Source organism: Rana temporaria, chromosome 4, assembly GCF_905171775.1.
Source record: "Rana temporaria chromosome 4, aRanTem1.1, whole genome shotgun sequence".
In the NCBI taxonomy this organism is placed as follows: domain Eukaryota; kingdom Metazoa; phylum Chordata; class Amphibia; order Anura; family Ranidae; genus Rana; species Rana temporaria.
In genome coordinates, this window is record NC_053492.1 from 458,776,685 (window position 1) to 458,803,302 (window position 26,618).

At 47.5% G+C, this 26,618-nt stretch overlaps 2 protein-coding genes across 3 annotated transcripts in view; one reads left to right on the forward strand and one right to left on the reverse strand.

The window, feature by feature from the left end:
* Positions 1-3,677, reverse strand: part of ASB3 (ankyrin repeat and SOCS box containing 3) — a 221,867-nt gene extending 218,190 nt beyond the window's left edge. Inside the window, exon 1 of one of the 2 annotated variants that reach the window (XM_040351630.1) lies at positions 3,479-3,677. The gene's annotated coding sequence lies outside the window, so the exon portion shown is untranslated. The remainder of the gene's footprint in view (positions 1-3,478) is intronic. The other variant, XM_040351629.1, reaches the window with a different exon arrangement.
* A 114-nt stretch (positions 3,678-3,791) lies between these two features.
* Positions 3,792-26,618, forward strand: part of CHAC2 (ChaC glutathione specific gamma-glutamylcyclotransferase 2) — a 38,281-nt gene continuing 15,454 nt past the window's right edge. Inside the window, exon 1 of the mRNA XM_040351631.1 lies at positions 3,792-4,018. Within this exon, the coding sequence (XP_040207565.1) occupies positions 3,884-4,018 (135 nt within the window). The 5' untranslated portion in view covers positions 3,792-3,883. The remainder of the gene's footprint in view (positions 4,019-26,618) is intronic.

Genomic DNA, 26,618 nt, shown 5'->3' on the forward strand with positions numbered 1-26,618 from the left:
ATCCGGCGGGCGCTCGTCCCCCTCCGAGGTATGCCATAGGTACGCGCTACAGTCACGGCCAGCGCTGCCCGCGTTTAAGGGTTTCCTCACCCTCCCCTTCACCACAGACTGCTGAAAATTTGGGTATAGAAGCCCCAAGCCGCGCTACAGTCCCAGTTAGCGCTGCCTGCGTCTGAGAGTTCCAGCTCCCTCCCTTCCACCATCGAGTGCTGACAGCTAGAAGCCCTAAGGTACTGTACTATGCATCTCCTTGAACATAGGAGCTGCTCTCTGAGTTGCTTGCTGTACATTGCTGCTTATCTTATTTTTAATTTTAACTGCATTTACTATTTGGACTAAAAAAAATAGTTTTTCCAGAAAATTCCCTCTTAAAATTGGGGTGCGCGTTATACGCCGATAAATATGGTATATCACAACAATAGAGAATTCCGGTGACCAGATGGTCACCAGTCATCTCTATGACCGTTGGAGGCCCGGAAGTAAACAAAGCCACGATCGCGGCTGTCAGTATGAAATCTGTGATTTTTTTTTTTATTTCATGCTTTCCAGCCTGGAGGAGAGATGTGGGGACTTAGTGACGCCGCCTCTCTCCATAAAGAGGACCTGTCACAATAGATTCCTATTACAAGGGATGTTTACATTCCTTGTAATAGGAATAAAAGTGATCAAAAAAAAAAGTGTAAAAATAAAAACAATTAACCACTTAACGCCCGCCGCACGCCTATTTACGTCCACAGAATGGCACGTACAGGCAGATGGGCGTATATATACGTCCCTGCCTTCTAGCGGGTCGGGGGTCCGATTGGGACCCCCTCCGCTGCGTGCGGCTTACCTCGGGGAGCGATCCGGGACGAAGGCGCGGCTATTCGTTTATAGCCGCCCCGTCGCGATCGCTCCCCGGAGCTGAAGAACGGGGAGAGCTGTATGTAAACACGGCTTCCCCGTGCTTCACTATGGCGGCGTATCGATCGAGTGATCCCTTTTATAGGGAGACTCGATCGATGATGTCAGTCCTACAGCCACACCCCACTACAGTTATAAACACACACTAGGTGAACCCTAACTCCTACAGCGCCCCCTTGTGGTTAACTCCCAAACTGCAACCGTCATTTTCACAATAAAGAATGCATTTTAAATGCATTTTTTGCTGTGAAAATGACAATGGTCCCAAAAATGTGTCAAAATTGTCCGAAGTGTCCGCCATAATGTCGCAGTCACGAAAAAAATTGCTCATCGCCACCAATAGTAGTAAAAAAATAATAGTTAATAAAAATGCAATAAAGCTATTTTATAAACGCTCTAAATTTTGCGCAAACCAATCGATAAACACTTATTGCGATTTTTTTTAGCAAAAATAGGTAGAAAAATACGTATCGGCCTAAACTGAGGAAAAAAAATGTTTTTTATATATGTTTTTGGGGGATATTTATTATAGCAAAAAGTAAAAAATATTGAATTTTTTTCAAAATTGTCGCTCTATTTTTGTTTATAGCGCAAAAAAAAAAAAAAAAACGCAGAGGTGATCAAATACCACCAAAACAAAGCTCTATTTGTGGGGAAAAAAGGACGCCAATTTTGTTTGGGAGCCACGTCGCACAACCGCGCAATTGTCTATTAAAGCATTGGGCATTTAGCTGCCTAAAGGTCCGGGGCTTAACCGGTTAAGTAAAAAAGAAAAAAAATGTAATAAAAATAAAATAAAAAAACACAACCCCTGTCCCCGGGAGCTCGCGCTCAGAAGCAAACAAACATGCAAGCCCCACCCACATATGTAAACGCCGTTCAAACCCCACATGTGAGGTATTGCCGTGTGCATTAGAGCGCAAGTAACAATTCTAGCACTAGACCTCCTCTGTAACTCTAAACTGGTAACCTGTAAAAAAAAAAAAGTGTCGCCTATGGAGATTTTGTTTTTGTCACCTGTAAGGCAAAAGGCATAATGAGCTAGTGTGCACCGCATACTAGCTTATTATGAAATACTTACCTTAGAACGAGGAATCGGTAACTCACCTGCTCCACGCCGAGGGAGATGACATGTTGCCTCGGCGTGTCTCCCAGGTATCGCGGCTCCAGCGCTGTGAGTGGCTGGAGCCGCGATGTCATCACTCACCGCGCATGTGCGTGAGAGACTTCTTTCCGGCAAGGTCTGGCATCTAAGGCTGCAGTCAGCGGCCTTATTGCGAGGGGATTTTTTTTTTAAACAACAGGTAAGTCTTATTATAGGCTTACCTATAGGTAAAAGTTAAAAATATGACTAGACAACCACTTTAGGTTTCAAAGTTTGGCACCATTCCATGAGTGTGCGCAATATTAAAGCCTGACATGTTGGGTATCTATTTACTCGGCGTAACTTCATCTTTCACATTATACAAAAAAATTGGGCTAACTTAACTGTTTTGTTTGTTTTTTAATTCATGAAACCGTTTTGATTTTTTGTGTTTGAAAAATGATTGTGCAATTATCGTGCGAGATAAAAAGTTGCAATGACCTCCATTTTATTCTCTAGAGTGTCTGCTAAAAATAAATATATATATAATATATATATATATATATATATATATATATATATATATATATATATATATATATATATATATATATATATAATGTTTTGGGGGTTCTGAGTAAATTTCTAGCAAAAAAAATATAATTTTTTACATGAATGAGAGAAGTGCCAGAATCGGTTGTAAACCCGCATCGAAGTTTTTTATTTTTTTTCTCCTGCAAGGCAAAAGTCACAATGAGCTAATATGCACCGCATACTAGCTCATTATGAAATACTTACCTCGGAACGAGGTGTGTAGAGCAGTGTTTCTCAACTCCAGTCCTCGAGGCGCCCCAACAGGTCATGTTTTCAGGATTTCCCTCAGATGAAATGGCTGTGGTAATTACCAAGGCAGTGAAACTGATCAAATCACCTGTGCAAAATAATGGAAAGCCTGAAAACATGACCTGTTGGGGCGCCTCGAGGACTAGAATTGAGAAACACTGGTGTAGAGCTTACCTGGTCCACGCCGAGCGAGATATCATCTTGACTCGGCGTGTTTTCTGGGTATCGCCGCTCCAGCGCTGTGATTGGCTGGAGCGGCGATGACATCACTCCCGCGCATGCGGTGGCCGGTCCTTTCGCCGTAGATCCCCCCTGCGCATGCGCCGCTGCAATTTAGCGGCGCATTGCGAGGGGAATATCTCCTAAACCGTGCAGGTTTAGGAGATATTCTCCTTACCTACAGGTAAGTCTTCTTATAGGCTTACCTGTAGGTAAAAGTCAAAAAAGTGGGTTTACAACCACTTTAACCAATCCTGTTTTTTGTACAATTCTCCTTTAAGGGGGCGTGGCAGGGGGGGTGTCCAATGCCTGCATACCTTTGCTGATAGGTGTCCCTCATTCCCATCTCAAAACGTTGGGAGGTTTGGGGGACACTATGGCGATCTCTGGCGTTTAGTTCACTCATTTTCCATCAGAAGGTGAACTCACCCTTTAAATAAACACACACAGGAGGGGGCTGGTTGTCAGTCTCAGCCGCTGACACGCTCCGTTTACTACTCCGGTTGACAGCTCTGACGTCATCAGTACGGGCCCCGTCCACCGACCGATCACATCTCCCGCGTCGCGCTTCTCGCATCCACCTCAGTCACGTGGATCACCAAGCCACGCCCCCCGAACGCCTGGGACCTCTCACTCATGTGTAATCTTATGTATAAAGTTCATCCAAAAAAAAAAAAAGTGCTCGGCGGTTCTCTACTACAAGTCCCGTGATGCTTTGCCGGCGCCGTCCTATCAGAGGGAGGGAAGAGGCGGAGGGGCGGGGTTTGGTGACAGGCGAAGGTGCAGACACCGGTGTGTGTCAGTGCGAGTAGCCGGGCTGTCATCATCATCATTATGTGGGTGTTCGGCTACGGCTCGCTCATCTGGAAGGTGGACTTCCCCTACGAGGAGAAGCTGGTGGGCTACATCACCTGCTACAGCCGGAGGTTCTGGCAGGGCAGCACCGACCACCGGGGGGTCCCCGGGAAGGTGAGATCTGTGTGTGTCCGGGGAGGGGGGGTGGTCTGTCCCATCCCCCTCCCCCTCCTCCTCCTGTCATCTGTGACATTAGGATCTTCTCTTATGCTGCGTACACACGATCTAATTTTCTGTCGGAAAAACCTTGGATGGTTTTTCCGACGGAATTCCGCTCAGGCTTGTCTTGCATACACACGGTTACACAAAAGTTATCGAAACCGTCAAGAACGCGGTGACGTACAACACTACGACGAGCCGAGAAAATGAAGTTCAATGCTTCCGAGCTTGCGTCAAATTGTTTTCTGAGCATGCGTCGGAATTGCAACAGACGATCGTATTTTCTGATAGGAATTTTTTTTTTTTTTCCCTTCTGAAAATTTGAGAACTAGCGCTCAATCTTTTGGTTGGCAGAAATTCCGACAGCAAAAGTCCGATGGAGCCTACGCACGGTCGGCATTTCCGTTCAAAAGCTCACATCGGACTTTTCTTGTCAGAATTTCTGATCGAAGAGGACTTTTCCTTTTTAAATGGATCTCATAATCGGCACATGCCCTAGGTAGGAGCCGTCCAAAGAAATTCCAGAGGTAGGAACCATCCAAAATACGACCAGTTCCAGAAGACCGACTCGCCGTTCATCGAAGCATGACTCAACCACAAGGGTGAAATTCCAAGTGTTTGGCCCCATGGATCTCAACTGGAGCGTCCAACTCTGCGTTTTCAGCCTCGTCTCCTCTTCCTAGGGACATGGAGGACTCGTGGAAGAGTGCCTATGCTGGAGGTAGAGACTTTTAGCTGCCTAGGTAGGGTCGGCAAGATCCTCTATGGTTCCGGTAATGGCCATTACAGAAACCTCTATGGCCCCCGCTGTTGGCCATTATAATAACCTCCATGACACAAGCGATGCCCAAGAGTCCCTCTACGGCACCAGTGATGGCCATTACAAGAACCTTTGTGGCTCCCAGTGATGGTCCATGAAAGAACATTTATGGCCTTAGTGATGGGCATCACCGCAGCCATGGAGGTATCTTCTGATGGCCATTGCAAGAACCTCCACAGCTCCAGTGATGGCCATTACAAGGAACTTCTGTGGCCTCAATGATGGCCATTACAAGGAACCTCTGTGGCCTCAATGATGGCCATTACAAGGAACTTCTGTGGCCTCAATGATGGCCATTACAAGGAACCTCTGTGGCCTCAATGATGGCCATTACAAGGAACCTCTGTGGCCTCAATGATGGCCATTACAAGGAACCTCTGTGGCCTCGATGATGGCCATTACAAGGAACCTCTGTGGCCTCGATGATGGCCATTCCAAGGAACCTCTGTGGCCTCAATGATGGCCATTACAAGGAACCTCTGTGGCCTCAATGATGGCCATTACAAGGAACTACTGTGGCCTCGATGATGGCCATTACAAGGAACTACTGTGGCCTCGATGATGGCCATTACAAGGAACTACTGTGGCCTCGATGATGGCCATTACAAGGAACCTCTGTGGCCTCGATGATGGCCATTACAAGGAACTACTGTGGCCTCGATGATGGCCATTACAAGGAACCTCTGTGGCCTCAATGATGGCCACTACAAGGAACCTCTGTGGCCTCAATGATGGCCACTACAAGGAACCTCTGTGGCCTCAATGATGGCCACTACAAGGAACCTCTGTGGCCTCAATGATTGCCACTACAAGGAACCACTGTGGCCTCAATGAGGGCCATTACAAGGAACCTCTGTGGCCTCAATGATGGCCACTACAAGGAACCTCTGTGGCCTCAATGATGGCCACTACAAGGAACCTCTGTGGCCTCAATGATGGCCATTACAAGGAACCTCTGTGGCCTCAATGATGGCCACTACAAGGAACCTCTGTGACCTCAATGATGGCCATTACAAGGAACCTCTGTGACCTCAATGATGGCCATTACAAGGAACCTCTGTGACCTCAATGATAGCCATTACAAGGAACCTCTGTGACCTCAATGATGGCCACTACAAGGAACCTCTGTGACCTCAATGATGGCCACTACAAGGAACCTCTGTGGCCTCAGTGATGGCCCTTACAAGGAACCTCTGTGGCCTTGATGATGGCCATTACAAGGAACCTCTGTGGCCTCAATGATGGCCATTACAAGGCCCTACTGTACAAAGCATTGGTGCAGCAATTTATGGCACATAGAACTTATTGCCATTTGCCTGGTAGTGCTCGTTGACGCCTGTGCCTTATTGTGCGTTGCCGCAAATCACAAGTGTGATGAGCCCTTAATAATTTTGGTCTGGTGCATATCCGACGTCAATGTACTCCTTTTGTGTCCCTAAAGCAAGGCTTTGACTCCTCCTTTAAGTTTACTGTTTCTAATGCCTAATAAAATATTAACTACATTGAAACTGTTGTACACTGGGGGAGCGGTACCTTGGAAATTTGGCAGATTTGGCTAGACTCCATTAACCACTTCAGCTCTGGAAGGTTTTACCCCCTTTCATGACCAGGCCATTTTTTTTGCTATTTAGCACTGGCGCTATTTTAACTGACAATTGCGCAGGCCAGTCAAGTTCCTCCACCCCAAACTCGCTCATCCATGTCTTTATGGACCTTGCTTTGTGCATTGGTGCGCAGTCATGTTGGAACAGGAAGGGGACATCCCCAAACTGTTCCCACAAAGTTGGGAGCATGAAATTGTCCAAAGTGTCTTGGTATGCTGATGCTAGAGCTGCACGATTCTGGATAAAATGAGAATCGCAATTTTTTTTATTTTTTTTTTTGCTTAGGATAAAGATCACTTTATAGAATAAAGTTAATTTTATTTAAAATTTTTACAACCCCTGAACCTTTAGGCCATCAAACAAGATTGCAATAAAATATGACATACCGTATTTATCGGGGTATTGCGCGCACCCGCGTATAGCGTGCACCCCCAACCTGGAAGGGAAATATCAGAAAGAAAAAAAAATACTTAGTAAGAATGCCCCCCGTCGGTGTCTTGCCCGGCGTCCGTCTGCGGCCTCGGTGGTGTCCTCCTGCGATGTCTGAGTTGAATCTCCACTTCCCGCGATGTGTTTGAACGCCGCCGACATATACCGAGCGCAGTACACTCGGGCACGCTCGGCTTCTAGGAGGCGTCACAGAGCGTGACCGCGAGCGAAGCCGAGCCTGGCCGAGTGTACTGCGCTCGGTATATGTCGGCGGCGCAGTTCAAACTCAGCGCAGGTATCGGCGTATATCGCGCACCCACGATTTTCCCCTTATTTTAAGAGGGGAAAATAGTGCATGGTATATGCCGATAAATACGGTAATACTCTCTGCTTCAATCAAATGTAAAGAAATGCAATAAAAACATAATGTAATGTGTAAGTTTAAAAAAAAAAATGTTATATTCGGGTCTTTTATTTAGTTATCGCCGATACCTACCGTAACTTTTTTGTCTATTTCAGCTGTCAGAAATGGTATTAAAGCGGAGGTTCACCCTAAAAAACATGTATTTAACATTCCATTCAGCATAATTCCAACATTTACACTATGCCGTTTTTTTTTTTTTTGTTTGTTTTTTTGCTGTACATACCGCCTTATTGTTATTTTCCACCCGGGTTCTCACTCCCGCGGGAGTAGGCGTTCCTATGCAGAGGCTAGATGATTGACGCCTTGTGAAAAACTAGGGCGTTTAGAGCCGACTAGCAGTTCGGGCTACTTTCGGAAAACTGGTGACGCGCCTTATGCGCCGGGGGGGAAGTTTTTCACAAGGCGTCAATCATCTAGCCTCTGCATAGGAACGCCTACACCCGCGGGAGTGAGAACCCGGAAGCCGGGGGGAAAATAACAATAAGACGGTATGTACAGCAAAAAAAAAAAACGGCATAGTGTAAATGTTGGAATTATGCTGAATGGAATGTTAAAGGGGAGGTTCACCCTAAAAACGACTTTCCCTTATTACACTGGCCCCCCACATTACAATACGATTATGCCTATTAGTTTTTTTTTTTATGCTGTACATACCTTCGTACAGCTAATTCACCCGTGGCTTCCGGGTTGCGAGTCCCGCGGGAGTGGGCGTTCCTAACATGCTGGTGATTGACGTTTTGACAAAAAACGAGCTCCCCCCGTCGCGTAAGCCGCGTCACGATTGGCGGAAGGAGCCGAACGGCGATGCGCAGGCGCAGTATAGAGCCGAACGGCGATGTGCAGGTGCAGTATAGCGCCGACTCGCCGTTCGGCTCCTTTCGCCAATCGTGATGCGGCTTACGCGACGGGGGGAGCTCGTTTTTTGTCAACACGTCAATCACCAGCATGTTAGGAACGCCCACTCCCGCGGGACTCGCAACCCGGAAGCCACGGGTGAATAGCTGTACGAAGGTATGTACAGCATCAAAAAAAACGAATAGGCATAATCGTATTGTAATGTGGGGGGCCAGTGTAATAAGGGAAAGTCGTTTTTAGGGTGAACCTCCGCTTTAAGCATTGAAAAGTTATTTTACGAATTTAAATATATTTTGCGTTTTTTTTTTTTTTTTTTTTTTTTTTTTTGTGAACTGTGTAAATATATGTTAAAGGTGAAAAAAATATTAATGAACGAAGCAAACAAAAAAGGTTTAATTATTAATAGTTCAAGAAAATAATAATTAAATGGAGAAGGAAAATAAGGAGCTCCATTTTTTTTTATTTTTATTTTTTCACTTTAACCATTTGCTTACTGGGCACTTAAATCCCCCTCCTGCCCAGATGAATTTTCAGCGCTGATGCACTTTGAATGACAATTGTGCGGTCATACAACACTGTACCCAAATTATTATTATTATTATTATTATACAGGATTTATATAGCGCCAACAGTTTGCGCATCGCTTTACATCAGGGAAGACAGTACAGTCACAATACAAACCAATACAGGAGGGATCAGAGGGCCCTGCTCGTTAGAGCTTACAATCTAGAAGGGATTTTATCATATCATATTTTTCCTACAAATAGAGCTTTCTTTTGGGGGTATTTGATCACCTCTGCAGTTTTTTTATTTTTTGTTAAAAAAAAAAAAAAATCCCAATTTAATTTTTTTTATTTTTTTGTTATAAAATTTAGCAAACAGGTAATTTTTCTCCTTCATTGATGGGCACTGATGGGTGACACTGAGGTGGCACTGATGGGTGACACTGAGGTGGCACTGATGGGTGACACTGAGGTGGCACTGATGGGTGACACTGATGGGTGGCAGTGATCGGCACTGGTAAGTTACACTGATAGGCGGCACTGATTGGCACCACTGGTGGCACTTGTGGGCATTGATAGGTGGCACTTGTGGGCACTATGGCAATGGCAGGTGGCACTGGCAGGGGGGTATTGATTGCACAGATGAGGCAGACTTTGATATCATAATCCCCCTCCACCAAATAATTTTGGACCAGTGCACAAAGCAAGCTCCCTAAAGACATGGATGAGCAAGTTTGGGGTGGAGGAACTTGACTGGCCTGCACCGAGTCCTGACCTCAACCCGATAAAACACCTTTGGGATGAATTAGAGCCGAGGCTGCAAGCCAGGCCTTCTCAACCAACATTAGTGCCTGACTGTGTGTGGCATATTGATTTAGATTGTCAACTGTAGATCCCACAATAGGGATAAAACTTTTTAGCAGAAGGGAGTTTAACAAGACACGTGGCCACTCATTAAAATTAGAAGAAAAGAGGTTTAACCTTAAACTACGTAGAGGGTTCTTTACTGTAAGAGCGACAAGGATGTGGAATTCCCTTCCACAGGAGGTGGTCTCAGTGGGGGGCATCGATGGTTTCAAGAAAATATTAGATAAGCACCTGAATGACCACAACATACAGGGATATACAAGGTAATACTGACTTATAATCACACACATAGGTTGGACTTGTGTCTTTTTTCAACCTCACCTACTAAGATCATTTATTCCTATCAGGACAGACTAATTGGAACATAAATTGATGATTTATTGAATAGTTTATGGTAGGGTTGTCCCGATACTAGTATCGGTATCGGGACCGATTCCGAGTATTTGCGGGAGTACCTGTACTCCCGCAAATGCCCCCGATGCCTCATCCGATACTCGCCCACCCCCGCGGCATCCCCGCTGCCGCCGCCGCTTGGTTAATACGGGCAGGGAACATTAAAGCTTTCATTTGAATAGCTGTAGTGTTTCCTGCCGCGCCGCGTATAGACACTCCCCCTTGCTCGTGGGAACTGTCCAATCCCGAGCAAGGGGGAGTGTCTATACGCAGCGCGGCGCGAAACACTACAGCTATTCAAATGAAAGCTGTAATGTTCCCCACCCGTATTAACCAAGCGGCGGCGCGGCAGCATGTAGGTAAGGGGGACATGGCTGCATATATGGGGGGGACATGGCTGCATATATGGGGGGGGACATGGCTGCATATATGGGGGGGGACATGGCTGCATATATGTGGGGGGACATGGCTGCATATATGTGGGGGGACATGGCTGCATATATGTGGGGGGACATGGCTGCATATATGTGGGGGGACATGGCTGCATATATGTGGGGGGACATGGCTGCATATATGTGGGGGGACATGGCTGGATATGGGGGGGGGGACATGGCTGCATATGGGGGGGGGCATGGCTGCATATGGGGGGGGGGCATGGCTGCATATGGGGGGGGGCATGGCTGCATATATGGGGGGGGACATGGCTGGATATGGGGGGGGACATGGCTGCATATATGGGGGGGGACATGGCTGCATTTGTGGGGGGACATGGCTGCATTTGTGGGGGGACATGGCTGCATTTGGGGACACATTTAAAAAAAAAAGTATCGGTTTTCGGTATCGGCGAGTACTTGAAAAAAAAGTATCGGTACTTGTACTCGGTCCTAAAAAAGTGGTATCGCGACAACCCTAGTTTACGGCCTCCAATAGGCTCATCATAGATCAAGTCGGCACACATCTGCTCCTGAATGATCACATATTGGAAGACTTGGACCTTCCATGATTTTCTCAGTATGTCAACCATTGGGTTGTGTGAGGTTGGAAGAGCACAATGTCCCTGGAAATGATTTCCAAATGTTGGCAATAATGAGTGTCGTCCTCTGTAGTCAGCAGGGTCACAGGGGCCATTGTGGAGATGACCCTGGCTGCTCTTTGCTGTTCTATGGGCTCTGTGCTTCCTACACCCGGCCCCATTGTGGCTGTTTGTGACCTGTGCCTCTATGTGAGGGACACCAGTGATTGAAGCTGGCCATAGACTACAAGATGTATATTACCAGGGGCGGACTGACAACTCATGGAGCCCCCCGGGCAATAGAAGATTATGGGGTCCCCGGGCTTACAGATGGCCACCACGCCAGGAGGCAGTGCAGAGGCGGGGGCAGCTAAAATCTTGGGGTTTTCCCATCAAAAGCATGTCAGTTTCGGACATATCGGGGACAGATGTAAAAAAAACATAGATTTTTACATACTGTCCCTGGTTTTACTGAACCTGGCAACCCTGATGATGGGGGCCCCCTTGGGCAGTGCCCGAGTGACTCAATTGTCAGTCCGCCCCTGTACATGACTTGATCTGGTGATCATTGAAGTGAGTGCCACGTTGGTTGCAATTGTCCCCCCTGGACTTGGGATTCACTTGGGGGGGCTATAAATGGGTTGTTTTCTGTGGATAAATTAGCAATCCAATGATCTGAGTCCTCGCAGATCCAGGTAGGTAGTATACCTAAATCATACAAGCAGTGTCTAACATTATGGAGCAATTGCTGTTGTCATTGTCTCCGACAATCTAAGCTTCAGATGGTTGGTACAAGGGAGTGCTCAGCACACGTTGGCATTTCCCCCTGAGCTCCCTCCAAACCATGCAGACAAGTGAACTGATCTGTGTGTTAAGGTGGAAGGAATGCTGCCGGGAGGGCAGCTGGACCCTGTGGCAAGGGATGCTGCCGGAAGGGCAGCTGGACCCTGTGGCGAGGAATGCTGCCGGGGGGGGCGGTGCAGCTGGCCCCTGTGGCGAGGAATGCTGCCGGGGGGGCGGTGCAGCTGGCCCCTGTGGCAAGGGATGCTGCCAGGAGGAGGGCAGCTTGGCCCCCGTGGCACCGGATGCTGCCAGGAGGAGGGCAGCTGGATCCCCGTGGCGCGGGATGCTGCCAGGGGGAGGGCTGCTTGACCCCGTGGCGAGGGAGGCTGCTGGACCCTATAGCGAGGAATGCTGCGGGGGGGGGGGGGGCTGCTGGACTCTGTGGCGAGGGATACTGACAGGGACCTGTAGCATGTCTGTCCATGTGCAAGTTCTTGCAGACTGCCTCCTGGCATGTTTACACTACACATCCTGAGAGGCTGCCCTCCTGGCGGTATCCCTCACCCTAGCCAGAAGGGGAGCTGGGCTATAGAGAGATGTCTTGCTGAGTAGCTAAATCCTCACCTAGGTCTTAAAATGCATCACAGGAGGTGCAGTGTAGACATCCTAGGAGGCAGTTTTTCTGAGATCTCGCATGTCCTGTAGACCTGGCATAGATTCACAGCACGTCATGGACCTCCATTAAAGATGTTGGCAGGGGAGAAGAGCAACGAAGGGGGATCTATTGGCTTCATGCAAGACAATGCAGGACTTCATGGTCTAGCAAGCACGTGTTGTGGTTAGGCAGGATGAAGTTCTTCTTTAGACCCCTTTCACACTGAGGAGTTTTTCAGGTGGTACAGCTCTAAAAATAGCGCTGCTATACCGCCTGAAAAACTCCTGCACTGCCTACTCAATGTGAAAGCCCGATGGCTTTCACACTGAGGCGATGCGCTGGCGGGAGAGAAAAAAATCTCCTGTCAGCAGCATCTTAGGAGCGGTGAGAGGAGTGACGTGTATACCGCTCCTTCCCATTTAAAACAATGGGAAACCGTAGCAACACCGCCCGCAATGCGCCTCTACAGAGGCGCATTGCGGGCGATATTAACCCTTTATTGGCCGCTAGTGGGGGTTAATACCGCTAGCGGCCAAATCCCGTGGCAAATCCGACGGTATAGCGCCGCTATTTTTAGCGGCTCCCGCCCCAGTTTGAAAGGGGCCTTAATGAAGAATTATGGAATGGATATTATTATTGGACCAGCTAGAGCAGGGGTCTCCAAACTTTCTAAACAAGGGGCCAGTTTACTGTCCTCCCAGACTTTAGGAGGGCCTGACTGTGGCCAGCAGAAGAAGAAAATGTCCCAGCATCAGTTGAAGTAAACAGTGCCCCCACATTGGTGTCATTGGACCCCATTGTTGGTGTCATTGGTAGGAATACTGCCCCATCATTGGTAGGAATAGTGCCCTTTTATTGGTGTCATTGGGAAGAATTGTACCCCATTGTTGGTGTCATTGGTAGGAATTTTTCACCATCATTGGTGTCATTGGGTTCCATTATTTGGTGTCAGTGAATGAAATGGTGCCCCCAAGGGCCAGATAAAACCAAGCAAAGGGCCAGATCTGGCCCCTGGGCCGCAGTTTGGAGACCACTGAGCTAGAGTAATGTACCTATGGTATATTCCATACCTGTGGAAGCTGGAAATGGCTGTAGTAGGGCACCGCTATTCCGGTGATCTCTACTTGCTTCTGGGTCCCATACTGCATTCTGAACATAAGAGGTCGGCCACTGGGCACCATTCAGCGATGCTTTGCATTTTCTCAATGAATTCAAAAGCTTAAGATGGAGAGGCAAGCTAGTGACATCACGCTTTCCATCACGTCCAATCGGACAATACTTTGCAGATGCAAGATATTCTCTGAATGGTGCCCTGTGGTCGACCTCCTGTGTTCACAATGCAGCAGGGCAGCTGCTAAGTACAGGAGTCCGAAGCTAGTGGAGATGCCTACTAAAGTGATTTCCAGCTTCTAGAGCAGGGGGTCTCCAAACTGCGGCCCGAGATGTGGCCCTTTGCTAGCCTTTATCCGACCCTTGGGGCACTATTTCTTCCGACGATACCACTGAGGGGATACTATTACTCCTCCTAATAGGGACAGTACGCCTATTAATCACCAAAACTAAGGCCATATTTATTCTCGCTCATGCCGTGCCCATAAGGCCCTGTACACACGACCGGATCTGTCCGCTGAAACTGGTCCGACGGACCAGTTTCAGCAGACATGTTCGGTCGTGTGTTGGCCCGACCGGACAATTGTCCGGCGGATCGGACAGTTTCCAGCGCACAAAAATTTCTTAGCATGCTAAGAAATCTGTCCGCTGGAATCCCGTCCGTCGGACGTGTTCGGTCGTCTGTACAGACTCACCGGACACGTCCGATCGGCCGCCATCCCTCGCATGCGTCGTACTGATTCGACGCATGCGTGGAAGCTTTGAACTTCCAGGGTGCCCACGTCGCCGCGTCATCTGCGCGGCCACGTCCCCGCGTATTGTTTACGCGCGGATTTCTGTCTGATGGTGTGCACAACCGTCAGACAGAAATCTCCGGGTGGATATGTCCGCTGAAAACGGTCCGGCGGACCGTTTTCAGCGGACTGTCAGTCCGTGTGTACGAGGCCTAACATTGGCCACAATCCGGCCCTCCTCCAGTCTGAAGGACAATAAACTGGCCTTTGTTTGAAAAGTTTGGAGACCCCTGTTTTTAGAGGGATCCCATAGCTATGGTATATACAGAGTTACAGTGGACGGAGGTAACTATAAATGACCTATACCTGGAGTTGTGCTTTAAATGGTCAATAAATGGGGAAAAAAAAAATCGTGGCCTCGATCCACGTCTTCTGGGGTCCCTCGGCGGCTGTCTCTGGTCCTCCCCGCAAGAACTCGTCACATTCATGCGAGAGAGCTCGCATGGTGGTGAGCCCTTGCGGGCGCGCTCCCGTGATATAGCGAGCGGCCATAGCCGCTCACTGTATCACTCGTCCTCGGCGCGCCGCGTCCACTGGCTGTGATTGACAGCAGCGCCAGCCAATGGCTGCGCTGCTCTCAATCCATCCGCTCTAGCCAATCAGCGGCCAGGCTGAGCGACGAAGAGGATCTCTGGACTTTCGAGGGGTCAGGTAAGTAAAACAGGGCCTCGGGGGGGGGGGGGGGGGGCGGCAGCGGCGGCATCAGGTGTTTTTTCACCTTTAATGCATAGATTGCATTAAGGTGAAAAAATGTTTTCCTTTACAACTCCTTTAAGGCAATGTTATGTGTTTATGGGTGTTCTATTGCTAGAATAATGAAGACGCTATTTTATTAGTGCACATTTCTCAGGCGGAACTGTAAAAACTCTCAAATCCCTGTGACTGGATGACGAATACCGGATGAAATGTTTAACAAGTTGCAACCTAAGGATGACTCGGCAAAAGTTTTTCCATAAAATGGAAATGCAGGTTTCGGCTGGATTATGTTCATCCAATATTTACTATAAGGATCCCTGAGGTTCGTGCTACACATAACCTAAATGTATGTTGTGTGGACATCTGCTCAGGCTTAAAAATAGCAGAAATCTGTGTTGCCAACAGTGCCTGGCATTGCCCGTCCTCCCAAACCTGAACATTCATTGCAGCCAAGCTTTGTTTTACTAAGGATAACCAGGGCTTTTTTTTTCAGTCCTGGCACCTCCAGTACTGAATGTATATACAGTAATAACTCGGATTGTGAGTAACGCGATTAACGAGCGTTTCACAATACGAGCTATTATTATTATTTTTTTAATTCTGACTCGGTTTGCAAGTGTTGTCTCGCAAAACTAGCAGAATTCAAGCCTCTACGGTGTGCAGTACCGCTTTTTGCCAGCGAGGGAGGGGCACCGGTGACAGTCGAAGCCACTCGGAAACACTGTTTCCCGGCACCCTGTCACCTCTGGCCACATGCGGTACTGCATGCAATAGAAGTCAATGTGGATGGAACTATTTAAAGGGGTTGTAAAGGTAAAAGTTTTTTTACCTTAATGCATCCTATGCATTAAGGTAAAAAAACATCTGACAGCACCAGCCCCCCCCCCCGAGCCCCCGTTTTACTTACCTCACCGTTTTGAAAGTCCCGGGCGCGTGCTTGTCATCTTGTTCGGTTCCCAGCCTGGCCGTTGATTGGCTGGGCGGATTGATAGCAGCGCAGCCATTGGCTGGCGCTGCTGTCAATCACAGCGGATGACGCGGCGCGCCGGGGGGCGGGGCCGAGTGATACAATAGGCGGCTATGGCCGCTGCTGTATCACGGGAGCGCACTCGCAAAAGCTTTCCACCATGCGAGCTTGCTCGCATGAAGGTAGAAAGCTTTTGCGAGGAGGAGCCGAGACAGCCGCCGAGGGACCCCAGAAGACACGAATCCGGTTCACTCTGTGCAAAACGAGCTGCACAGTGGAGGTAAGTATAACATGTTTGTTATTTAAAAAAAAAAAAAATTGTGCCTTTTTAGTGTTTTTTTAAGTTTCAATTGAGTTCTGAAGGGAAACTCGCTTTGATATGCGAGTGCTTTGGATTACAAGCATTCTTCTGTAACGGATTATGCTCGTAAACCAAAGTTCCACTCTAATGCCTAGGGGTGCTGGGGGATCTATTAGGGAGGTCTATTGCTACTAGTGAGGGGAAACTATTGTTGCTCAGGGAAATTTTATGTTCGTTGGGGAGGGGGCTCAGTTGATGGGAGAGATCTACTGTTGAGGGACGGGTCTATTGTCGCTGACGTCTGGGAGATCTATTTTTGCTATTGGAGTCTGTTGTTGCTAGGGTGGATTTACAGTATTGTTGGGGAGGCGGTATTTTGTTGTGGGGGGTCTATTGTAACTAGAGGCTTTATTATAGCCTGGGGGGCCTATTGTTGCTGGGGGAAACCTATTATTGTTAGCTGCAGAGGACCTATTTTACTGCCCATCATTGGCAAATTCCATGCAAATTACTTGGTACCAAAATATAATACTTGGTTCTGTTTTCTCTAAAAGGGGCAGTACTGGGAGGTGGGTATGTGGAACCAAAATCCCTGAGGATGCCCTTACACAATTAGGGTACTCGCACCATTGCTCCCTATGTCAGATCCGATACCTGGGAGAGATTAGGCGACCCGGCAGCACAACCGAAGTGACGCTCCGTGTCGACGTCAGTGGTTGGACATCCCAACGCCCATCTTGGACACTGATAGGTGGCATTTATGTGCAGTCACTAAAAATGCCATGAGGAAACTGTATAAAAAAAGTGCTAAAGACGCCCTTACTTCTAATATAGCACTACTCAGCGCACAGGAGTAAGCAGTCAAGATGAGAGATTACAATGATGAAGACAATTGGATACCTGCCTGCCTGCGATGCCCATCTTGGTAGTAAGACAGCAGTGGACATCTTGTTACACCCAGCTCATTTAGTTTGGGCTGGGTGTAACAAAGATGACCACTGCTACTTTTATGCATCCGAGTGCCAGGAGTACCAAGATGGGCGTCGCAGGCTTTCCTCATGGCATTTCAGTGACTGCCCATAAATGCCACCTATCGGTGCCCAATGCCAATAAGTGCTGCCTGTCAGTGCCAGCCACCTGTGCCTTCTGTCAGTGCTCATCAGTGCTGCATGTCAGTGCCACCTAATCTGTATTGTGCTTTGAAATCTGTCACATGACATTAAAAAAAAAAAAGTATCTGTAATCGGTATCAGTGAGTACTTGGAGGGGTGAGGGTGGGGGGCGTAGAGTATCGGGTTGTCTTTAAGACCCAGTCTTAAAGGGGTATTGGGACAACCCTATACACTATTATAATCTGTCTTTTCTTATACCGTATTTATCGGCGTATACCGCACACTTTTTTTGCCCTGAAAGTCAGGGCAAAATCGTGGGTGCGCGATATATGCCGATACCCGCTTTCCCACGCCGAGTTTGAATACTGCACCGGCATATACCGAGCGCAGTACACTCGTGTATAGTCGGGCAGTCTCGGCTCCTCCCGCGCTCACGTCCTGGATGTTTAGGACGTGAGCGCGACAGTAGCCGAGCCTGCCCGAGTGTACTGCGCTCGGTATATGCCGGCGCAGTATTCAAACTCGTCGCGGGAAACAAGCGAGGAGGACGCCCGACCCGACGAAGAGGACACCCGAAGCCGCAGACGGATGCCGGACCCGACGAGGCCGCCGATGGACGCCGCGCAAGACACCAAAACTGTAAGTACAAAATCCTTTTTTCCACAGGAATTTCTGCCCAACTATAGGGGTGCGCGCTATACGCGGGAGCGCGCTATACCCCAATAAATACGATATATACATACATTTTGATATAAAAACTGCAGAGGGGATCAAATGCCACCAAAGAAAGCTCTATTTGTTTGGGGGGGGCGTCAATTTTGTTTAGGTACAGCGTTGCACGACCGCGCAATTGTCAGTTAAATTAGTGCATTAATAGTGCCGTATCGCAAAAAATGGCCTGGTTATGAAGGGTTCGAAACCTTCCGGGGCTGAAGTGGTTAATGAGTAGATGACTGCTGCGTCCTTAACTGATGAATAAAAGCAGGAAATAAAATCTAGCACATCCCTTAGTAAAAATGCAACACAGTAAACGCAAAACCACTGGTTAGGCACACATTAAACCCTTTGATCGCCCTAGATGTTTAACCCCCCTTCTCAGCCAGTGTCATTAGTACAGTGACAGTGCATATTTTCAGATTGACCACGCAATTTCTCAGTCCCGCTGATCATCACCATACCTTAGATTGTAAGCTCCTTGAGGGTAGGGACTGATGTGAATGTACATTGTATATGTAAAGCGCTGCGTAAATTGACGGCGCTATCAGGGCCGGCCTTAGGTGTTCAGGCGCCCTGTGCGAGCTAATCCTGTGGCGCCCCCCATCTTCACCCCTTGCCCCCTGGTCACCTAAACTGACTTACCTTTCGGTGGACGGTGCGGCTTTGCATTTAAAAATGGCACCTTAGATGCCACTGCGTATGCGCCGTCTGCCCAAGAATAGCCGAGCGTTTTCTGGCTTTCCCGTGCAGTGGCGGCGCATGCGCAGTGTGCCTGTCGGGGCCGGCAGCGGCCATTTTTTTCAGGCGTCGCAAACGATGCGTTGCACTTCACCCAGTCCCAGGGCAGGGAGACCTGGCAGCGACTGCTGCTGTGACTCGTAGGAGTTGGACTCCTGTGATGATCATGTGAGTAACTGACTGCGACTCACATTCTGCAAGCTGTGATGGCCGCACGGCGCCCCTGTTGCCCATGGCGCCCTGTGCGGCCGCACAGCTCGCACACCCCAAAGGTCGGCCCTGGGCGCTATGTAAGTACCTGAAATAAATAAATTTAAAAAAATTACTAGTTTAAAAAAAAAATTCTAGTATATGTCCCATAGATTTTAGATGCTATATCTTTTGCGCAAACCAATCAATATACGCTTAAGCCTCGCACACGCTCGGTTTTCACGGCAAGAACCAGCAAAAAAACTGCTGGCAGAGCTTTGTTGCCGAGTATACCGTGCGTGTGTACGAGGCTTTCAGGTTTCTCGTCTGGAAATCTGCCCAGAATCTCAACAAGAAAAATAGAGAACCTGCTCTCTATCTTCTTGTCGAGATTCTTGTCGGCCCGTTTCCTGCCGAGAAACCCGAGCGTCTGTATACTTACCTGTCGCCGTGGAAACCCGCGCATGCTCGAAATGACTTTGAAGCATGCGCGGTAGCTTCCACGGCATAAGTAGGGTGAAGCAAGATGACGGCATCGAATGTGACGAGCGCATGCTCGTCTACCGCGATGACGACGCCGCGTTCTTGCCTTTTCAAAAGAACCGCGGTTCTTTTGAAAGGGGTGTCTGTACACTCGGGCGGCAAGAGATTCTTGCCAAGAATCTCGTCAGGAAAAACATTTTTTTTTTTCCTGACAAGATTCTTGCCCGTGTGTACGAGACTTTGGGCTAGATTCAGATAGGTTACGCGGATCTAAAGATCCCCTAACCTATCTCATTTACGATACGCCGCCGCAAGTTTTTGAGGCAAGTGCTTTATTCAGAAAGCACTTGCCTGTAAATTTGCAGCGGCGTATCGTAAATCCCCCGGTAGGAGGCGTGTAAAATTTAAATCAGGCGCGTCCCCGCGCCGAACGAACTGCGCATGCGCCGTTTGTCAAATTTCCCAGCGTGCATTGCTCTAAATGACGTCGCTAGGACGTCATTGGTTTAGACGTGAACGTAAATTGCGTCCATCCGTATTCGCGAACGACTTGCGCAAACGACGTAAAAAATTCGACCCGGGAACGACGGCCATACTTAACATAGGATACGCCGCATATAGCAGGGGTAACTATACGCCGGAAAAAGCCAAACGCAAACGACGTAAAAAAAAGCGCCGGGCGGTCGTTCGTTTCTGAATCGGCGTAACACCTCATTTGCATATTTCTTGCGTATACAAACGGTAGCAGCCAGCGTGAAATTGCAGCCTAAGATCCGACGGTGTAAGTCACTTACATCTGTCGGATCTTAGGGATATCTATGCGTAACCTGATTCTATGAATCGGGCGCATAGATACGACGGACGGAACTCAGAGATACGATGGCGTATCAGGAGATACACCGTCGTATCTTCTTTCTGAATCCGGGCCTTTATTGTTTTCTTTATTGTTTTTTTTTTATTTTACGAAAATGTCGCAGAATACATATTGGCCTTTTAATTATGAAGACACTTTGATTTTTTTTTTTTATCTTACATTTCTATTTATTGGAAATGTTTTATAGCAATTTTTTTTTTTTTTTGATATTTTTTTTTTAAGTCCTCAAATACCACCAAAAAAAAGCTCAATTTTTGGGGAAAAAAGGACATCAATTTTAGTTGGGTACAGCGTCGCACGGCCACACATTTATCCATTAAATTAACGCAGTGCCGTATCGCCAAAAAATGGCCTGGTCATGAAGGGGGGGGGGGTTAAATCTTCCAGGGGTCAAGTGGTTAGTGAAATCTCTACTCATACGAGTTTTATTTTAATAGTTTTGAATCCCATTAGTGAATAATGTTTGGGTGTGCGGCGTTCACCATAGTGCTCGGCTTTTGCAGGATATAGTTGAGTATTTTTGTGTTTGTCATGTAATGTGTTGTCACTCACCGGCCCCCATTGAACTCTGCAGAGTGGCCTCCTCTGTGTGGTTCAGCGCTGTGCTTTGAACAGTCTGTGACTATGATATGAATGCTGTATGTAAACAATGGGCTACAGAACCCTCCAGCGCCCAACGCATCACCGCAATATGTGTGGAGCTTTTCTCTTTTCCCTGTTTGTGAAATGTACTTGCTGCAAGCGTCCATCTATTCCCGTGTCTTTGTACTCAGAGTCAACATTGGTAGTAAAAACTCCTGCATTTGATTTTCACCTACAGGTATAATAAAGCTTACCCATAGATAATGACCGTCTCCTAGAGCTGCACCATTATGGCTGAAATGAGAACCACAATTTGTTTTTTTGCTTGGAATAAAGATCGCGATTCTCGTGGCGTAACATCATTCACACTATAAAAAAAATATTGTTTTTAGATTATTTTTTTTTTATTATTCATTAACCACTTAACCCCCGGACCATATTGCTGCCCAAAGACCAGAGCACTTTTTGCGATTCGACATTGCGTCGCTTTAACTGACAATTGCGCGGTCGTGCGACGTGGCTCCCAAACAAAATTGGCGTCCTTTTTTTTCCCCAAAAATAGAGCTTTCTTTTGGTGGTACTTGATCACCTCTGCGGGGTTTAGTTTTTGCACTAAAAACAAAAATAGAGCGACAATTTTGAAAAAAAAAATAATATTTTTTGCTATAATAAATATCCCCAAAAAATATATAAAAAAAAAAAAAAAAATTTCCTCAGTTTAGGCCGATACGTATTCTTCTACATATTTTTCGTAAAAAAAATCGCAATAAGCGTTTGATTGGTTTGCACAAAAGATATAGCGTTTACAAAATAGGGGGGTATTTTTATGGCATTTTTATTAATATTTTTTTTTTACTAGTAATGGCGGCGATGAGTGATTTTTTTTTTTTTTTTTTTTTGGTACTGCGACATTAAGGCGGACACTTTTGACACATTTTTGGGACCATTGGCATTTTTATACCGATCAGTGCTATAAAAATGCATTGGATTACTATAAAAATGCCACTGGCAGTGAAGGGGTTAACACTAGGGGGTGGGGAAGGGGTTAAGTATGTTCCCTGGGTGTGTTCTAACTGTAGGGGGGGTGGCCTCACTAGGGGAAATTACTGATCTTCTGTTCATACATTGTATGAACAGAAGATCAGCATTTCTCCCCTGACAGGAACGGGAGCTGTGTGTTTACACACACAGCTCCCGGTCCCCGCTCTGTAATGAGCAATCGCATATGCCCGGCGGCGATCGCGCCCGCCGGGCAAGCGCACGGGAGTCGGGGGCGAGCGGGGGGCCCCTAGTGGCCTGCAAGAGAGCCAACGTAGAGCTACGGGCTCTCGCACAGGGGAGCCAACCTGCCGCCGTAAAATGTAGAATAAAAGATTTCCTATCATCTGTGCCCAGTCTTGCCACACAGAGTTAATCCAGCTCTGAGCAATCCTCTTTTATTGTTCAGTGAAATAAAACGGACTTACAGAGAAAAACCTAAGTCCGTTCCGCCCCCTTGCTGTGAGTGACAGGTTATTTACCTATCTCATGCACTAGCCTGGAGACAGGCATTATTTTTTAATTCCCACCCCCACTCCTTTTCTGAAGTCATGTGGTTACTTTTCTGGATTTTGACTTAAAGCGGGGGTTCACCCTAAAAACATATTTCTAACATGACATCCAGCATACTGCCGACATGAACAGTATGCTGGTATTTATTTATTTATTTTTTCTCCGTACATACCGTTATATTGTCATTTTTCCCCCCGGCTTCCGGGTTCTGATTCCCGCGGGACTGGGCGTTCCTATTCAGGAGGTAGATGATTGACGTCTGGTGAAAAACTTCCCAAGGCGCATAAAGCGCGTCACCAGTTTTCCGTAAAGAGCCGACCTGCGAGTCGACTCTATACGGCACCTGCGCCCACCGTGTAGAGCTAACTGCGCAGGCGCCATATAGAGCCGACTCGCAGGTCGGCAATTTACGGAAAACTGGTGACGCGCTTTATGCGCCTTGGGAAGTTTTTCACCAGACGTCAATCATCTACCTTCTGCGGTATGTACAGAGAAAAAAAAAATACCAGCATACTGTTCATGTCGGCAGTATGCTGGATGTAATGTTATATAATTGTTTTAGGGTGAACCTCCGCTTTAACCACTTCCCGACCTCCTCATGTACATATACGTCAGCAGAATGGCACGGACAGGCACATGTACGTACCTGTACGTCCTCTGCTAGACGTGGGTGGGGTGTCCGATCGGGACCCCCCCCTGGTACATGCGGAGGTCGGGTCCGCTCGGGGAGCGATCCGGGACGACGGCGCGGCTATTTGTTTATAGCTGCTCCGTCGCGATCTCTCCCCGGAGCTGAAGAACGGGGAGAGCCGCGTGTAAACACGGCTTCCCCGTGCTTCACTGTGTCGGCGCATCGATCGCGTCATTCCCTTTATAGGGAAGACACGATCGATGACGTCATTCCTACAGCCACACCCCCCTACACTAGTAAACACACACAAAGTAAACCCTAACTCCTACAGCGCCCCCTGTGGTTAACTCCCAAACTGCAACTGTCATTTTCACAATAAACAATGCAATTTAAATGCATTTTTTGCTGTGAAAATGACAATTGTCCCAAAAATGTGTCAAAATTGTCCGAAGTGTCCGCCATAATGTCGCAGTCACGAAAAAAATCGTTGATCGCCGCCATTAGTAGTAAAAAAAATAAAAATAAAAAAAAACTATCCCCTATTTTGTAAACGCTATAAATTTTGCGCAAACCAACCGATAAACGATTATTGCGATTTTTTTTTTTTTACCAAAAATAGGTAGAAGAATACGTATCGGCCTAAACTGAGGAAAAAAAAATTTTTATATATGTTTTTGGGGGATATTTATTACAGCAAAAAGTAAAAAATATTGCATTTTTTTCAAAATTGTCGCTCTATTTTTGTTTATAGCGCAAAAAATAAAAACCGCAGAGGTGATCAAATACCACCAAAAGAAAGCTCTATTTGTGGGGAAAAAAGGACGCCAATTTTGTTTGGGAGCCACGTCGCACGACCGCGCAATTGTCTGTTAAAGCGACGCAGTCCCGAACTGTAAAAACCCCTTGGGTCTTTAGGCAGCAATATGGTCCGGGGCTTAAGTGGTTAATGTTAGTGGTTATAGCAGAATTCAGTGTAAGTAATACACAGGAGAAAATGCATGTTGACAAGGGGAGTGTGTGGTGGGTGGGGGATCTACTGACATCACGACTCCACCCACCGAGCTCCAGACAACAGATCCACCCACAGAATCTGCAGTTTTTCGGTTCTTATAACAGACAGAGGGGAGACATTTCACAGGTAAGGATACATGCAGGAGGCATCTATATTCTTATAGATCAGCACTTAAAAAAAAAGTGAATTGCACCCACAATTAGGCTGGGTTTGCGCACTGATCTGTGTGCGTTTTCCCACACCACATTCAAGTGCAATTTTAACGACACCCCAAATGCAGTGCGTTTTGACGCCCCCAGATCACATGATACAAAAGGACCATGCGATTCGGTTACAGTACGGTTCTAGTTTTTTTTGCATTCAAGTCGTTGGTGCGATTTGAGCCCATAGAAAATAAATGGGCTCAAATCACCCCGCACTGAAACGCATGGGAATGGAGCAGGAATGCGGTGCGGTTCATAGTGTGACCCAACCCTTAGTGGATCACAGATGCAATGTCAGGTCCCTGCAGACACTTCCTACAGCTCTCTGCCCCAAGTACGAGTATAACTTGTTGCTAAATGTGAATCTGTCCTTTTAAACTTCACACATACAGACATTGTTATCATTGGTTATAAGTGCTAGAGTGCGTTGGGCAGGTATCTGAAAAGCATTTTGCTAAATGAAAAATGACCTTTGTTAAAAGCCTTGTGGACGCAACACGTCAGCCGGGTGTGACTGTGACATTATTGTGCTAGCGGTGTTGTCACAGGAAGTTTGACAGGCTGCCAATGTGTCTGTGAGCTCTGTGTATCTATGTAATTTTTTACACAAACTGAAAGTGCCTCTCATTTCTTAATTATTACAAACATTATATAATGGGTATAAAAAATAATTGCCCCCCCCCCCCTTTTTTTTTTTTTTTTTTTTAATAATCACATTTTCTTGTTTTGCAGCCTGAAATAAAGACAAACACTGTTTTTGATTTATCCAGGTGTATTTATTAGTGCAACTTACTGTAGAACATCCAAGTGAAAGATATAACACTAACATGTCAGGGGTGGGAAAAAAAAATCAAAAACCGAACCCCTGAGTTGTGGGGAAAAAGGATCACCCCCTTGTGACAGTATTTTGTTGAGCCACCTTTTACTTTAACCACTTCCTACCCCGCCTATTGTCAAATGGCGTCCGCAGGAGGGATCTCCCATCCTGGACGGGCGTCGTATGACATCCTGAGCTTCCCGGCTGGTAGGGCTCGCGTGCCCGCCGCGTCGCTCGTGAGGCGATGCGCGTGCCCGGCGGCCGCGATGTCCGCCGGGCACCTGCGATTGCCAGATTAACAGAGCAGGACCGTGGATCTGTGTGTGTGTGTAAACACACAGATCCACGTCCTGTCAGGTGAGAGGAGACCAATGGTGTGTTCTCAGTACAGAGGAACACTGATTGGTCTCCTCCCAAATTTTGGGTTGTCCCCAGAAAAGTAATAGTGGGGAAATTCCGATTGGGACACTAGTTCTGATGACCAAGGAATTCCCTTATTTGCAGGGATTTCCTCTTCCTGTCTTGGCTATGGGACAGAAATTGAAGAGAAATCTCTGCATTGGGACACGGATGGTGAAAAAAATCTGATGGGTTATAACCCTCCCTTACTCTATTGAAAATGGAAAAGAAAAACCTGTTTCTCTAGAGTTCTATGTTGATGAAAATTTTCAGATTTCAAACATTGTGGGGCGGAAGCGGCCAGCTCGGGCTCTTAGCGGCTCACTGAGAGGCTGTCAGGTGCCAGTCCAGGCATGTGGGCGGAACAGGTGCCAGTCCAGGCACGATGAAGCCATAAGGCGAAACATGTCGGGATAGCATATGAATATCAAATTTCTGTTCAACTGGAACCCTTCCTACATGACCACCATAATAGAGATATTTAACAAAACTCAATGAATTGCTATGTTTGGTTTCTAATCATGTTCATAATAAATTTTGAGATATATATCTCAATTTATATAATTAGATATAGATAGAGAGCTATATATCTCTATATAGGATTACCCCCTTGTGACAGTATTTTGTTGAGCCACCTTTTACTTTAACCACTTCCTACCCCGCCCATTGTCAAATGACGTCCGCAGGAGGGATCTCCAATCCTGGACGGGCGTCATATGACACTCCTGCCCCTTCGCGCCTCCGGCTCAGCCCCCAACTCCTGCCCCTTCGCGCCTCCGGCTCAGCCCCCACCTCCTGCCCCTTCGCGCCTCCGGCTCAGCCCCCACCTCCTGCCCCTTCGCGCCTCCGGCTCAGCCCCAACTCCTGCCCCTTCGCGCCTCCGGCTCAGCCCCCAACTCCTGCCCCTTCGCGCCTCCGGCTCAGCCCCCAACTCCTGCCCCTTCGCGCCTCCGGCTCAGCCCCCAACTCCTGCCCCTTCGCGCCTCCGGCTCAGCCCCCAACTCCTGCCCCTTCGCGCCTCGGCCCAGCCCCCA